At 41.0% G+C, this 15,606-nt stretch overlaps 2 protein-coding genes across 4 annotated transcripts; one reads left to right on the plus strand and one right to left on the minus strand.

Annotated features, from left to right (window-relative positions):
• Window positions 1-79: 79 nt before the first annotated feature.
• POLG2 (DNA polymerase gamma 2, accessory subunit) lies at window positions 80-6,167 on the plus strand. 2 transcript variants are annotated; one of them, XM_075169514.1, is made up of 8 exons: window positions 81-793; window positions 1,239-1,365; window positions 1,514-1,619; window positions 1,998-2,171; window positions 3,209-3,349; window positions 4,211-4,291; window positions 4,918-5,018; window positions 5,931-6,167. In XM_075169514.1, exons 1-8 carry the CDS (start codon window positions 244-246, stop codon window positions 6,094-6,096), a joined length of 1,446 nt encoding a protein of 481 aa, XP_075025615.1. In that variant the 5' UTR covers window positions 81-243; the 3' UTR covers window positions 6,097-6,167. The 2 variants fall into 2 exon arrangements, with proteins under 2 accessions (XP_075025616.1, XP_075025615.1); XM_075169515.1 differs by lacking the exon at window positions 4,918-5,018 and having other exon boundaries at window positions 80-793; window positions 5,931-6,122.
• On the minus strand, window positions 4,296-12,571 carry MILR1 (mast cell immunoglobulin like receptor 1). 2 transcript variants are annotated; one of them, XM_075169517.1, is made up of 9 exons: window positions 12,471-12,571; window positions 12,336-12,380; window positions 11,203-11,490; window positions 10,585-10,869; window positions 9,936-10,049; window positions 9,397-9,486; window positions 8,240-8,302; window positions 7,830-7,886; window positions 4,296-6,000 (listed from the first exon to the last, which is right to left on the minus strand). In XM_075169517.1, exons 1-8 carry the CDS (start codon window positions 12,502-12,504, stop codon window positions 7,837-7,839), a joined length of 969 nt encoding a protein of 322 aa, XP_075025618.1. In that variant the 5' UTR covers window positions 12,505-12,571; the 3' UTR covers window positions 4,296-6,000; window positions 7,830-7,836. The 2 variants fall into 2 exon arrangements, with proteins under 2 accessions (XP_075025618.1, XP_075025617.1); XM_075169516.1 differs by lacking the exon at window positions 4,296-6,000 and adding an exon at window positions 6,170-6,256.
• Window positions 12,572-15,606: the final 3,035 nt, after the last annotated feature.

The following is a 15,606-nucleotide window of genomic DNA, read 5'->3' on the forward strand; positions in this document are numbered from 1 at the left end:
GCCCGCGCCGGGCCGCAGGCGAGCGGCCGCCGCCGGAGAAGAAACGGGGACGGGGGGGGGGCAGAGCGCCCTGGCGCCTCGGCCCGGCGGCGGCCTGCCAGCGCGCATGCGCGGCCGTCGTGTCCCCGCTCGCTCCTGACAGGCCGCGCGCCAGCTCCGCTTCCTGCGCGCGCGGCACGGGGCGCATGCGCAGTGCCCGCACCGTTCCCCTCCCCGCCATGAGGGAGGAGGGAGGCGAAGAAGATGGCGCTGGGCTGCCGCCAAGGGGGCCGGTGGTGCGGCCGCGCTCCCTTGGGGCGGCCCGTGCTGAGGCGGCGGCTGCCTGCCGCGCGGGTGGCGGAGGGGGTGGAGGCCGGGTCCCCAGCGCGGCCCTACGCGGCGGCGGTGGCCGGCGGCGATGAGGCGGCGGGCGGGGAGGAGCTGCTCGAGGTGTGCTGGCGGCGGCACTTCCTGCGGGGCGGCGCGGAGCCGCGGCCGGCGCTGCCCTGGCGCGCCTACCTCAGCGGCTGCCACCCGGGCTTCGGGCCGCTGGGCGTGGCGCTGCGGGGCAACCTGGTGGCCCAGTGGTGGGACTCGGCGCTGGCTTTCCGGGAGCAGGTGTTCCCGGTGGATGCCCCGCTCCACGGCCCGCCCGCTGCCGGCGCTCCGGTGGCCGGGCAGGGTCTCCGGCTGCTGCACTCGGAGACGCTGCGCGAAGCCCTCCAGGGCAGGGGCTGTAGCCAGGAGCCGGGCGGTCCGTCTCTGGAAGAAGTGCTAGGGACCGCGGGGATGCTTCGTGAGAGCCTGCTTCCCGGTAGGTCCCTCCTCTGTCGCCGCAGGGGTGAGGGGGGTCTCTGGAGAGCGCTGGACGGCCTGGACGCCTGCTCGCGTTTTTGTTCCTGGGAGCGAAGCCGCTGCGTTTAAGGGAATTTTCCAGTTTTGTTCGAGCGCTGGGAAAGTTTCATCTGCACGCTGTGAGTCTGTGTCCTTTTCAAGGACCTGAGCAGCATGAATGCCGAAGCGCACACTGGATGTTTTCCCTTGTAATTAGGGGAAAGACACATTAAAATCACAGTTGCCAAAGTACTCGGAGGAACCAGGCTACAGACTGCTAAGCTAATCTCTGCGAAACATTAACGCTAGCGGGACTGCACATATAAACAGCATGTGTATCGTATGTGCTACATTCACTCTCAGTAGAATTAGAAATTTAAAATTTTTCCTGTGGCTACTAAAATTAGCGATTTGTCTTTTGACAGGTGCTTTGGCGCAATATGCTAGCTGCTTAGAATTGGTGAACAAAAGACTGCCTTGTGGCCTTGCTCAAATTGGAGTGTGCTTTCACTCTATTCCAGAAAGTGAACAACACAACAAAAACCTTAGAAGGTAGAGTAATAGAGGGATTAGTCCCTTTTCATATTTAAACCAACTGTTTGCACTTGTTTCACTTTTGGATTATTTTTGAATGCTGTCTCTTGCTTTTTCCCTGTTATTTTTGAAGGAGTTAACTTGCTGACCTTGCTATTGTTTAAAGAATAGGCGAAAGGACCACGTCTTTGCTTGCATGGTTTAGCTCTCCCAGAACTGCAGGACAGTGGCTCGATTACTGGTTACGCCAGAGACTCCAATGGTGGAGAAAGGTAACAGCAGCGTGCCCGGGGGAAATCTTGGCCTTCTCCTTTCTGTCTCAAAGAGAGGGGGAATAGACAGCCCGATTGGTTTTACAGAGTTATGTTGCTTGCCTGTTCTTGTCACTGAAATACATGTATTTCTTGGGAAAAACCAAAAAACTACTTAAGTTTATGACAAGTAGTTAATTAGTTTACAGCATGACTTGCAGAAAGGCAAATGTTTTGTGTTTGTAATTGATTTGAGATCAAAATGCTGTAAAACAATAAAGAGATTTGGGCTGTAATTCATAAAAATCTCTTGCTGAAAATCTTCATAGCTTGCGTAGCAGACTTGTAATTAATACAGCATGCACAGTAGTGATCACATCTTGTATCTTTAATTTTCAGTTTGCAGTAGGCCCATCTAACTTCAGCAGCAGTGACTTTCAGGATGAAGAAGGAGGAAGAGGATTTAATTTACATTACAACTTTCCTTGGGGGACAGAAACAATAGAAACATTGAAAAACCTTGGTGATACTGAACTGTTACAGATGTATCCAGGGGATAGTTCAAAATTACTTGTAAGCTTTACTGTATTAAAAACCTTTTTTGATAAAGATGATAACATGTGAGAGAAATGGTTTCTTTGCTAGTCCAATTGCTTAGCATGTGACTATTTATTATTTTGTTGTAAAAGCAGTACAATTGATACTCTCCAGTCAGACCTTCATTTCCAAAAGCAGATAAAATAACTGTATTTTTTTTTGAAAGGAGTTAATTCTTTGAAATTAGAAATTAGCAATTAGCTATATTGACAAGACAGCTGTTGTCAGTTGCATAGCCTTTACCTGTATCTGTGCATAGATGTCAAGACAAACTCAGTCTGTGTTTTGTAGTGTTAAGTTCGCATTAAAAAGAACCTGTAGATGTTTTTTCTTTCTGTAGCTTGTCCAATTCCATTTATGTAGACGTGTATGTGGGTTAATGGATTATAAATACTGCAAATGGCTTTATAGAAGTTACCACACTCAGAAGGGTGAATGGACCTGAGGGACACCTTTCCACTGAATATATTGGAGAGGGACAAACTTCTAGCGAATGGCAATGTTTGAAAAGTTGGGCTGAACAGATAAAATGAGAGTAACTTGGTATTTTACCAGTAAATTGCAACCTTCTTCTCGCAACAGTCCTGTCTGTCTTTCCTGGTTTTGCAGCTTATTTCTATACAGAAGGCAGAAGACTCTAATGTAACCTACAAAACTGTGGGTTACATAGTGATTTCTCAGAATGTGGGGACATATCCTTGTGGTCCCTTGGAAATAATCTACAAACCTCCAAAAGAAAATGCAGAGTTTCAAGAGTATTGGCCATAGATTTAAATTTATGATCAGAGAGGCAGGACAAGAAAATAATCCCATCCTGCTCTGATCTTCTGCTTTCCCCAGTGTTACATATTACACTTTTGAGATTACTGGTAACTTTTTAAAATACATGTCTGATTGTATTTTAAATGTAACAAGGGTACTTGAGCTCAATGCCTCTTTATACATTTAAAGTAAACAAGAGGCCCTTTGAGACAGTATTTGAGGTATCCCTTTGTGGTTTTTTTTCTCTTCAGGGCCGAGATGGAAGGAAGAATGTTATTCCTCATGTTCTGTCTGTGAGTGGAAATCTGGACCGAGGAGCATTAGCATATCTCTTTGATTCTCTACAGCTAGCTGAGAATCCATTAACAAAAAAGAAAAGTTCACAGAGAAAGGTAACTTTTTGTAGAAAGTGTAAGGAAGAAGGCATGTGATGGAAGGCAGGGGCAGGTCTAAGTACAAAACCCACAGACAATGCGGTGAATTCAAGCATGGACATATCTCCCTTTTCCACATCTCCACCCGCTGTTCTCTTCCCCAAGAGGTGCAGACAGAACACTTTTCCTTGATAGCAATAGGCTGCCCCCGCGGGACTGCCTCTGCGGTCCTTTTCACCCACATAAGCCATTTTTCTCTCCTGAGGTCACCTTTCCTGTTTTACCTTCTTTCTCTCTGATGAGAAGGTAGGCTCTTGCAATGCAAGTGATGAAGGACTTGGAATGTAGCTGCTGTGCATAGGAAAGAGGAGTTCATCTCTTCCAGCAGCATTTGAAGGTTGCTGAAAAGAGGAGAGAAAGTGGGTTGCAGGTGGTAGTGGGGCGTTTCTCCAAGGACTATCATTATTCCCACTTTTATCCTGGTTTTCTGGAGTTAGAGTGCTAGCTTTCAGATAGCACTTGTTAATCAAACAGCTGTTTGGTCTTCAAGAACAGGCGGTAGACTGGACAGTAGCGGTCTGCTGGGCTGTCTCTGATCGCTCTGGCTCCATTGAAGATGAAGGAGCTCTGCTAACAAAACTTCGACTCTTTTCTGGGGCTCAGCCAAAACAGAATAATTTCTGCCACGCTAACCTAGCTGGCATGTGTGCTAGTTATATGAAATACAGCTTGCTTCTAATTCAGGATTTTGTGCTGTGAGAAAATTTTTGCATGTTTAGAACCTTAATTTCAGTGAAAAAAATTTAATATTTCCTAGGTCTCTCTAGAATTTCATGCTAAATACATTTAGTAATCTGTTGCTTTTTGTAAAATTATTAGGTGCTTAAGCTTCATCCTTGTTTAGCACCTCTTAAAGTGGCCTTGGATGTAGGAAAAGGTCCAACAACAGAGCTGAGACAGGTACGTTGTAAGAAAGTATTTTAATTTTGAGCATTGACTTTCCATGTAACCTTCTGTTACAATTCAGACACTGTTTACGTCGGGGAAAATCATGCTGCTACTTTGATTCTCGGAGATTTGTGGTTGTACAGCTTTCACAGTGCTTCCGCTATGCAGCTTGTGAGTCACAGCCAAAGGAATACTCTGTAGATAGTGGGTAGTAGGTGGCTTCCTTGCATTAACACACTGCTTTTAGTACTATTAGTAGAGTTGATATTTGTTTCATGCAAAATTAAGGAAAATAAATAATACAATCCCTCTCAGCTTCTTAATCTTTCAGAATTATCTTAACTCATGGGTCACATCTTCAGAAGGATTTTTAAAAAGTTTTTATTTAAGTCAATCATTAAGCCAGCCGCTACAGAAGGGAGGAAGCTTACACTGGCATGTTTTTAAATAGAAATGGAAATTTAATTGCCATTAAATCTGTTTAGAGAGGCTGCTTTCTACTTAGAGATTATTTCAGCCAGAAAATTAACACCAGCCAGGAATGCTAATACCACATATACTAGAGTTTTAATGGTTTCTTTGTATAGGATTTCAAACCCTCAAAGTCTGTCTTAACTTTTGTTTTTAAATAAACACAGGTTTGTCAAGGATTGTTCAATGAACTGTCAGAAAATAGAATTTCTGTATGGCCGGGTTATCTTGAAACCGTGCAGGTATCTCTGGAACAGCTTTATACAAAGTAAGGAGAAACAGTCTTTTGTAAATTAAACTATGAAGGTGAAAGATGACTTTCTGTGGACTAGAGAAAATATGCCTGTTTTCAGTAAGAAGTCATCGAGTGCAGTAACCACATGACTGAAGGCATGTATCCCGAACTGTAAACTTGGATTCAATTAGAGCAATGTCAGATAGTTCATTTTTAAAATTAAGTGGAGTATAAGCCTTTCACGTGTTATTGTTGTTTCTCTGGAACTGAGAAATGCCTTTTAGAGACTCTCCTATTGAAAATAAATTTCTTAAAATGAGTCATAAGCTCGCAGAACTGTTTCCCACCCTCACCCCCCTTTTGTACAGCTGGACTGATGCTGTGTTTCATTCTTAAGTACTATGTCAGATAGCACACTGTGTCTAGTCTTGAATTTAAAAGTTCAAAGTCTGGAACCATTACCATTAGTGTATGGGATGGAATTATTTGTGCAGATAAAAACTACTATCCCAGCTGATGGCTTCATATATGATTTGTTGATCATTGTGAATTTTGAGCATATTGCTGCTCATGCCAATGGATTTTGAGCATATTAGTGAATATTTTTTCCCGAGAGAAAATAAATACAACTATTTGCTCTGTGCAGTATTCTTCAAAGTAAGTCTGGCTATTAAATAACAGAAGAAAGATATATTCTGCTTTTACAAAAATACTCTTGTAATAGGTCACCAAATAACATTCTTTATACGCACTAAAGTAACTAAATAATTTAAAGAAATGTAATCAGGAAGGCAAGGAACGGCAAGAAGAAAACTGGCGTCTTCACACTGGGCTTAGTGCAGTATAGCAAAAATAAATATTTACAGCTTATGGTCATTTGTACATAACTTATCTGAATTTTTCGTGTATCAAAAGCAGTAACAGGTGTGCTCTTTTTCTTTGCAGGTACGATGAGATGAGTGTTCTTTTCACGGTCTTGATAACTGATGCCACTCTAGAGAATGGAGTGGTCCAGCTGAGAAGCAGAGACACCACCATGAAGGAAATGATGCACATTTCTAGGCTGAAGGACTTTTTAACTAAGTATGTAACATCAGCCAAAAATGTGTAAACTTAAATTTGTTGAATAAAAGGAATTTCTTAAACATCTGTGCCTGAACTGGCTTCTACGGTGTCAGGGACTCAGTGGTTTCTCTGCAAATAGTTCTGCTAAAACTTGGTGGTGTATCTCTCTTCTGTCAAATCTAGACCATCTGGGTCTTCCAGGTTACCTTGAAAAGAGGGAAGAAACAAACTTGTCCCTCGTTAGCAGGGCCAACCATATGCTCTTTCAAGTCTTCAGTTTTACTATCTTATTGAAAATACTCCATCCTGACCTAAAAATCCATCTTTCATCTGTGTATTGGTGACACAATTATGGTCTCTGCTGGAAAGTGGTATTTTATTTAAAAGACTTCCAAATTTTAAATGTTTTAATAACATTAGTAAGTATCTTTGTACTATCTGTTTGTAGGATTGTATTTTAATCACATGGCCTCAGTTCTTCAACATTTAAGCTACTTCATCTTGCACTTGATAAACATAAAAATCAGAAATATATTATCAAGAGTAACAGGAAATAGAAGAAATAAATTGTAAACAGTTTTTGACAATCATTTTTGTGGACAAAAAATGTCTGTACATAGAAAATGGTGGAAAAAGACTAATGTGCAATCATATTTATCCTATACCCAAGTGTTGTAGTCAAAATCAGATACAAAAGCTTGCATAGATACGAAATTGAGTGATTCCAATCTTCTGTAGATTTACGATGCCTGTACAGCTTGCTAAGTCACAGTATTAAAGTGCTTTAAGGTGGATGCAACAAGGCATGCAGCCACTGATAGTCACCAATGTCATGAAACATTGCCTTAAAAAATTTCTTCTATTAACGTGGTGCTTATTTATCTATAAACAGGTTATTTGTGACAATAATATTAATTGCTGCATAGTGCAATTATGCTAGATATAATGCAAGGTTAGCATAGAGTGGCTGTGTGACTTACTGAACTCACGGAATTCTACGTAAGCTGGCTATGGAATGACATTAAAACAACCCAGAAACATCTAAGAAACAGCATACAGCAGGATGCAGAATTTGTTTTGGAGTTAACTGTCCCAAAAATTAATTTTAGCATCCTATCCCTACTATGAGAGCTGAAGTAATGTTTAACTGAGAAATTGTCATCCTTGCTGCTAGGTAACAGCAGGTACAGAGGCCAAATATGGATCCTCTAGCGTGTGCCTAAGAGGACAACACAGGTGGGATTTTTTTTTTTTAATACTTGACTAAAGCCTTTTGATTATCTTATGTTTGCATACAATCCAGTTTCTATTTCAGAAGAATTGTTAAATGTACAGGAACTTGGGTCTGGGTGAAAGCTTTACATCATTTATTTTTTTCTGTTTATTCATCAGATGCATATAATGCCAGATTATATATTTTGTCCAGCAGGATCTTACTTGACAATGATTGCATTGTTTTGTTTCGGTTTGGTTTTTATGGTGCTATTTGGGCAATAAGCTGCTGTTTGTCTAACGGGATTGCTGTTTGGGTCTTTGTTAATTCCAATTTTTATCCGTTCTGCTTTTTCTTTTAAATTGGAGTCCCTAGAGATTATGACTTGGGGATTTTGATTGCTCGTAGAGAACGAGTTATATGGTCTGTCTACAAAATAATTAGGCCAGGAAACTAGTATCTAAACATCATCTCTTTCTGTGCAGACTTGGTGACACTTACCACATTTGAGGACTGAAAGAGTCTTTAAAAATACACGATTAAGGGAATCACAAAAGAGATCTTACCTTGTACTCAATCCCTGATGAGGACCTTTGAATAGACTGTAGCACATGCCCTCTTCTCTGTTAAAAGCCAGAATAACATAGTTCATAATTGCTTTTTTGGGTACAGATACACAACAGAAGAGTTAATATTCCATCAGCAACTTGATCACTAATTACATCTCCTGCATGGTTTCATAATGAGGCTGTTGAATTTTTGGGTCATAGGATGGTGATAGGCTTTTTATTTGAGGGTTTTTGTTTGCTTTTTTTCCTCTCAAAAGAGTCTTAAAGTTATTTTAATTTCTCCATAGTAATTAAGTAATTTCAGTATGTAACTGCTACTAACTAAACCCTGCCTCCCCCCAGCAAAATCCCCCCAAAATGTATTTGTGTGCATCAGATATTCCAATATTATAGCTTGAGGTTTTCACCTTTTTCATCTTCTCTTCTAATAACAGAAAAGTTGACATATTCTTCTTCTGGTTTAACAGGCTCTGGATTAAAGATGATGAACAGCAGTTAACTCAATTACAACAGACTGACCAGATTTTTTTTTTTTTTAATAATCTTGAAACAAAGCAGCGAGATTCCATATTGAATATAAATCTACTGTGCTTTCTGTGGTGTTCATGTGCCTTATCAGAGCGATTGTCACTGTCCTTGCAGGCTATGTGGGTAGAATGCGGATTGATACCTGGCATGAGCAGCTGCACAGAGCACTGAGCTAACACAGCAGGGCAGCTAGAATTCTGTCTACTATATGAAGAGGAAGGCAGATTTGTTCAGAGAGAATTATTCCCTTTTTGGTACTTAGAAATAGGAAACATAATACCTTTTCTGTTGGTTTGTTTTGGGGTTTCTTCTTCCCTTGAAAATATTGACATTCACATATAAGGCAAATGCAGAAAACTAGAAGATAATAGCATCGTGGCTTTCATGTAATGTCTTCATTATTGTGTATTTTCTGCAGTTGAAGTAGTGCAATGTCTTAACGTAGGTCAGTTGCTTTGCTGCCTAGCATTACTTCATAAATTTCAGTTTGAACTGACTGGGTCTTGTCAAAGTTAAGAAACGTGGAATAAAGAACTATTGCGTACTGAACAATTTGAACAGAATGCAGGAGCTACGTAAGTTTTATTTGCTACAACTTGCATATAGCCCACTTTTGTCTCTTAGTAAATGAGCATTGCACCTCTGATCTACTTACTGTATTTTAGTTTTCTTTTCCTCTCTAATGGCTATTTCAATCCTCCCCATGAGTTGCCAAATGCAATTCTTCATTTTACTTATGTTTACAGTAGATTTTTTTATAGAACAATTCAGTTCATTTAACCCGTTGCAGTTTTGGCTGCGTGGCTGACGGGTAGTGCCAAATGTGGATCCTGAGGGACTTCAAATAATGCCTCTGCCAGGCACGGTCAGTAGGAGTATTAGCTCACTTACTGAGTGGTAGTAGGTGTCCCCTTCCGCTGCTTTTGCAGTACCTGAAGAAATTCGCCCATACTAGCTACAAATAGTATCACAGCATTCTTCAACCAAACTCCCACAAGTAAGTTTCATGACTGCATGGGGAGTAACGTGAACTTACCAATCTCTGTGTATATGATGTAGTTTTCAGACTCTTCTGCGTTTGTTGTTGAAGTAAGGCCAGTTGAGGACCTAGTAGACTTAAATTTTCCTGCAAATTGTAAAAGAAAAACAAACACATGCCTATATACATATATCAATTTTTCTTAGAGGGAAATAAACAGCTCCATGATATTTTTTGAATACTCTCAGATAATGTTATTTTCATGATAAAAATTGCTCCTTAACCAAGGGCATTTTTAATAGAATTTCCTTTCTTTAGTAAGAACAATAAGGTCCAATTCCTTCCAACGTTTATGTGTATTAAATTAGATGTTGCTTTGCTTCCCCCATCCCAAACCTGCCGTCTAAAACATAGCTCAGAGGTTTTGCCTTGTCAATGTCTTGTTAAGATGGCTATGCTGGTTAAGAGGAGACTTGACAACATCCTAAAATACCAAGAGCATAACTCTACTTGTAACATGATGTTTACACACTAAAATGTATTGACAACATAAATGAGCACATCTGGAAAATGAAACGGACATTCAAATAACTCACTTGCTTTATATGAAGGAATTATGAAAAATGGAATTGCCAGAGCAAATCCTATTACGAACAGTAGCAAGATCAGCGCAAGAGAAATGATCAAGGTTTGAGAATGGCTTCTCTCTTCTGCCAAAAAGAAAAAAACAGGTGTTTATGCAATGAAATGTTGTTTCATATTCTAAGTATTTTCTGTAAATCAAAATCAAGACTTTGCCTTCTTTCAGCTTTTGGATTAACTGTGGTTAACTCAGGAGAGTCCCAAGTGCACAATGCCACAGCAGAAGGAAGGGAGCTTTGCTGGTGCCAGTAGACTCTCTCTTTTGTAGGACCAGAGAGAAAAATTGAAACTAGACTCTCCCCAAGGTGGAGCAAGGTGGACCAGGGGTCTCTTGTAAAAATGAATCTTTTACAGTCATCCTGCATGGTCAGTTCAACTTATAGTACTATCTAGGCTGCATGGAATTCTATCTTTTTGCATTAATTTTAAAAACTTAACTTTTTTTTTTTTTTTTTTGTAAAAAATAACAAAAAAAATTTGTTATTTTGAACATTACATTGCAGGAACAAAATTTCGGGCTAAAAAACTTGCATTGTTACAACATTCTGAATTTTGTGTGGTCCCTGTTTATCGACAGTGGTAAACTGTTTTACGCGTGCATACCTGCTAATGTAAAGTTGAAACTGTTGCTGTATTTTGTATTATTGCGAAAGCTATTTTCAGCTCTGCATTTATAGGTTCCAAAGTCACTAGAGGAATTGATAAATAGAAAAATCACAGCTGCTTCCCTCTTCTGCATCTTCACTGGGGGGGAAATGCTTTGTCTTCCTTTAAAGAATATGTATGTGATAGGAAGAGAGCCATTCTCTGAGAGACAAGACAGGGTCACATTCTGGGCTTTCTTTGCTTGAGAGGTGGGTGAGCTCAGCACTGGTTTGGAAATCGGCTCTGTAAAAAGAAAACTGAAAAGACTGCATCACTGAGTACAGGACAAGCTCCAAAGCAAGACTCAGAGTTAAGCGGTAACATTGGCGAATTAGATGGGCACCAAGGATGGAGGGCTCAGGGAGCCAGATCAGAACAACACTGCCAACTCCTAAGGAAATAATAGCCATTTGCAGTGAAGTTCAGCTCCGCAATCAAGGCAGGTGCATGCTGCAATCCAAAACAGTACCAGCCGCAAACAAAACCCTGACTCCTGCTGCTGCGTATATATTGCATCAGATATGGCTATGTGCCCATAAAACAAAATGTGCTGAGAAGGTATACAGCAAGACATACCTATAAGGGTGAAGTTGAGACTGTTGCTGTATTTTCCACTACTGGAGATGTTATTCTCAGCTTTGCATTTGTATTCACCCACGTCACTGGCAGAGTTGATAGTCAAGTTAAACAAACCGGGGGTCAAGTCTGGCCTATTTAAAGTGGATACCTTCTGACTGCATTTAAACAACGTGTATCTGACAGGTGGAGATCCAGAGTCTGAGTGGCAGGAGAGGGTCACGTTCTGGTTCATCACTACATTCAAAGTCCCCTGAACAGGTATGAGCCTGGGATTGGACAGCGTCTCTGGAAAGAAGAAACTTCTGAGTTCACTGTGCCTATCATCCAAGAAACTCTCAGATTTTCCCCAAAATATCTTGAGGACCAGGCTATACTTATTTCTGTTGAAATAGGGGGTTATATTTTTTTCCACCTCCTGTAGCAGGCAACACAACTTTCTATTTTTCAAAGTCGGTATGCAGCTTCAAACACTTCAAATGCATGTCTTCATACAAAAGAGAGCATATACACAGAGCATATACACACAAAGCCAACATGTATCCAGATGAACCAACAAAAATACTTTTTAACTACAGCAGCAATGAAAATAATGGAAGTATAAAAGATATGGTAAGTTAATTGTAGGAGAAAGCAACCTTATATGCTAGTTGAGAGGTAGCATGTAAACCTGAAAGTAAAAGCAGTATTTTATTTGTGGCTGTATGTAAACAGGCAGAATTAATCTTGGGTAAGTAGATTGAACTTTTGAATAATAGCAGCAGGAGCCTTGACGGTCTATCAGATTCGTTTGCTTTTATGAGATTATACAAATAAATTTGTAATAAAAACTCGTAATGTCTTTGCATAGAAAATGGTAATAAACTAGTCATTACTAAGATAAATTATGACTTCTAGAGAGGAAAAATATGTTTTAACAACTTAAAGCAATTTTGACTGTACATACAAGTCAGCAAAGTCAGCAAAGAGACAGTTAACTTTGTGTAGAAACTTGTAAACTGCCTCACTGCACAGACAGGGGCCAAAGAGTTAATTTTACGTGAAGATTTTGGACATTTTTAAATCCCTCCCCTATCTTTTTGTTAACAGTCGATTTCAGCACATATCCCAAAACTAAAAAAAAGAGAACCTACCTGTGCCATTTGCAGTAGTTTTCTGAATCTGCTGAGACATTTGAACTAAGAGAAGAAAAGAAAGCTTTCAGACAAGAAACAATGGTTCTTGTTTAGAAAGATTTGTAATATATAAGAAGTATGTCCTTGGCTTACGGTAGGAAGACAGCAGAATTGTGAGAAAAAACATTTTCTTGATACTGAGCAAGACAGCTGGTGGAGTTACACTAATGAGATCTTTGAGGAGTGGCTCTAGGGGTTGAGGAAGTCCTAAATGTGGAAACAGTGCTGATCTTTACCGATGTTTGTGTAAAGACTTTTGTCATATTCCACTTATATTTGGCCTATGGCAGACAGAGCAGTGGGCAGAAGAAAAAGCTGTGGAGCGAGGAACAGCAGTTTGAGATACAACTAAATGTTACGTACAGTTGTTCTAAGATGTAGCTGACATAATTAGCAGTTTTCCATGTGAGAACTGTGTGGTAGAACTGTGCTGCCATGCCCTGTTCTAGCACACGTTTGCTAGATAATGCAAGTGATCATATGGCTGAGACATGGAACTGGTTTCTTTAGCAGCAATGTAATTAAAAAAAAATTGTGCAAAAAAAAGAATATAAAATCCATAGGAATTTTAAGATGCTAATAAATATTTATAGCTAGCCAGCTTGTTAGGGAAATATTTTGGTCAAACTACAAATATTAAGCTGTACTACAACATACAAATCTCAACATGAACTTGACTTCAACACCACTGCAGAAACAAATTTCATGACTAATTTGATCATCTAATCAGTAATACAAAGCTACATAATTACAGTTACAGCAAGTAGATGTTCTTTAATTGTCATCCTCTGGGCAAAGTAAATGTAATCTTTAGGTATACATGGGCAATGCCTTCTGAAGAACTCTAGGCCCTGTTGTACGTGAAGAAGTAACTACTTATACGGAGAATGCCTTAAAAGTGTTTTTGTCATCCTTGTCTTATTTCTCATTTGTCTCCGGTTTCTGAAGGTAACAAGACGAGGTCCTACAGACTCTGTCCTCTTCTGTGTAACAGGACATCCCTCCCAAAGCCTGGTCTGTTGCAGCATTGCAAAGTTTCCTCACAGAACTTTGTGTTCAACTTCCTCCCTCCTTGTTTGTTTTTCTTCTGTTTGATTTCTTTTAAGACAACCTCCACCCTCCCCTCGCAGATGTTGCTTATGCGGAAATGCTGACAACTAACCACAGGACTGGAATATTTTTTTGCAGCTGGCAGGAAGCACGTATAAAAGTGCTGCTGTCAGGAGAAGAACTGGGGAGTGCTTGTGCATTTTCCAGTTGTGGGCGCCTGTTCTTTGTTAGAAAAACGACAAAAAAAGTCCTTAAGACGCTCGCAGCCAGGCGACGGAGGAGGTGAAGTGCCCCGAAAGCTGCGAGGGAGCCCGCCGCCTCGCCCTCCTGTCAGGGCGGGAGCCGCCGGCAGGCTGCCGGCGGCTGTGGCGCGAAGCGGTTTCGCGGCGCTCCGCTGGTGCCTGCGGGCCCTGAGGGGGCCGGGGCCGCCCTCCCTTCCCCTGAGGCGCGGGCAGGGCGGCCCGGCCTGGTGTGTGAAGGCGGGAGGGGCTGTGGGCTGCCGGCTGCCTCACACACAGCTGACGGCGGTCTGTGGAGAGTAGAGGGAGCCGCCCCTCGCTCCTCCTGCTCTGTACAGCCACTGAGGCGCTGGCTGACGTTGCTCACCCGGAACCGAACGCTTTACTTTTTCTAAGAAGCTGATTTATTTTGTGTGTGGGTAATGGCGAATAGTTGCTGTGAGCTGTGAATTTGTCCATACCTTTCAAAAAAGGAAAGTTTAGTTGTCACCAGGATCTCTCACGTACAGCAGCTTTAAGTGGCGCGCGTGCAGAGAGCTTGCGTGGTTCCCTCAGGATGCGCGGCCTGGGTATCTGGGGAAGACAAGTGCTGGTTCAAAGCACTCGTTTCTATTTGGGAAGTGAGGAGAGCTCTTCCAGAACTGTTTGTGCCTTTCTTGGCTGGTTTGGACTCTGCCAAGCAACCCTGCTCTCCCTCTTCCCTTGGGTGGAGGTCTTGTAGTTCAGTGCATCTGTCCTGCATGTCTGTTTTGGGTTTTGGTTTGTTTGGTTTGGTTTGTTTTCTTTGCAATTTTGAGTTTAGGGTCTGAAATAGGGAATATGTTTTCTTTGACATGTCTCATCCATCTCAACTATACATGTAGGATTATGGGGAAAAACTGCATTTCATTTAACTGTCTAACACTTGGGTGTAGCTGTTTCATCTGGTCAAATATCTGTTTACTTTTCAACTTTTATAATAGCTTTGCAGAGCATTGGTAGGGACATTTCCTTTGTAAAAAGATTTTTGAACCATTATGATAGGATTTGGTAGCTGAGGCTTACTGATGAAGTTTGTATAAAAGCCATACTGCAATTGCTACATCACCATTAGGGGATTAATAACTTGTACTGGATAGAAAATGAGACTTCAGATGAAGTTCTTAACGTAAATGATTAAGTTAGGATGATATAAAGAAGCTTCCAGAAAAATTTACTTGACTACTCAGTCCTATAAGGCAAGGAAGGGCTTGGATATACCAGAATTTTGTTAAAGCATAATCCAGTGCACTGTGTGTGCTTATGGGAGTTGTGTGTGCCAATGATGCATCATTAGTCTCAAGCACTACTCTTGGAATAACACTTTTAATTTCTGCTGGTTTATGTGGATATAACTGTGATGACTATTCAACAGATCTGAAGGTGGATAGCATCTTTATGGAAGCTTTGTAAAAGGCTTTAAGGCAGTATTTTTCTACAACATGCACTGGAAGTGTCCCAAAATTAAGAGAATGAGCTTCATTAAATTCTGTAGTATTACTCTGAGACAAAATGTTACTGTCTTATTTTGCCCTTAGGCAAGGAAAACAGCATCCATATTGTCCATATGGCATCCGGTTGGCCATATTGTCGATGTGAAACAGGGAAAAAAGGCAAAATTAGCTCTTGGCATTACCTTTCTGTGAGGTGTTGAATACTGACTTTAACTTTGAATACTAACTAGCTCGTTAGTCTCTTGAAGAGTGTCCTGGATAGTAGTACATGAAGTTTACTTCCATGTTGACTGTTTTTCTGGCAGAGTTGGCTATTGACTTGGGACTAATATGATGTTGATCTGTTCAGCATGCTATATGTATAGCATCAGTAAAATATTGTGCAAGTTTGGAGTTCCCTTTTTATTAGATTTCCTGCCTCAAATTAATGTGGTTGTACATGAAAGAAGAACTGAATAAATTTAACAA

Source organism: Calonectris borealis, chromosome 20 (genome assembly GCF_964195595.1).
Source record: "Calonectris borealis chromosome 20, bCalBor7.hap1.2, whole genome shotgun sequence".
NCBI lineage: Eukaryota > Metazoa > Chordata > Aves > Procellariiformes > Procellariidae > Calonectris > Calonectris borealis.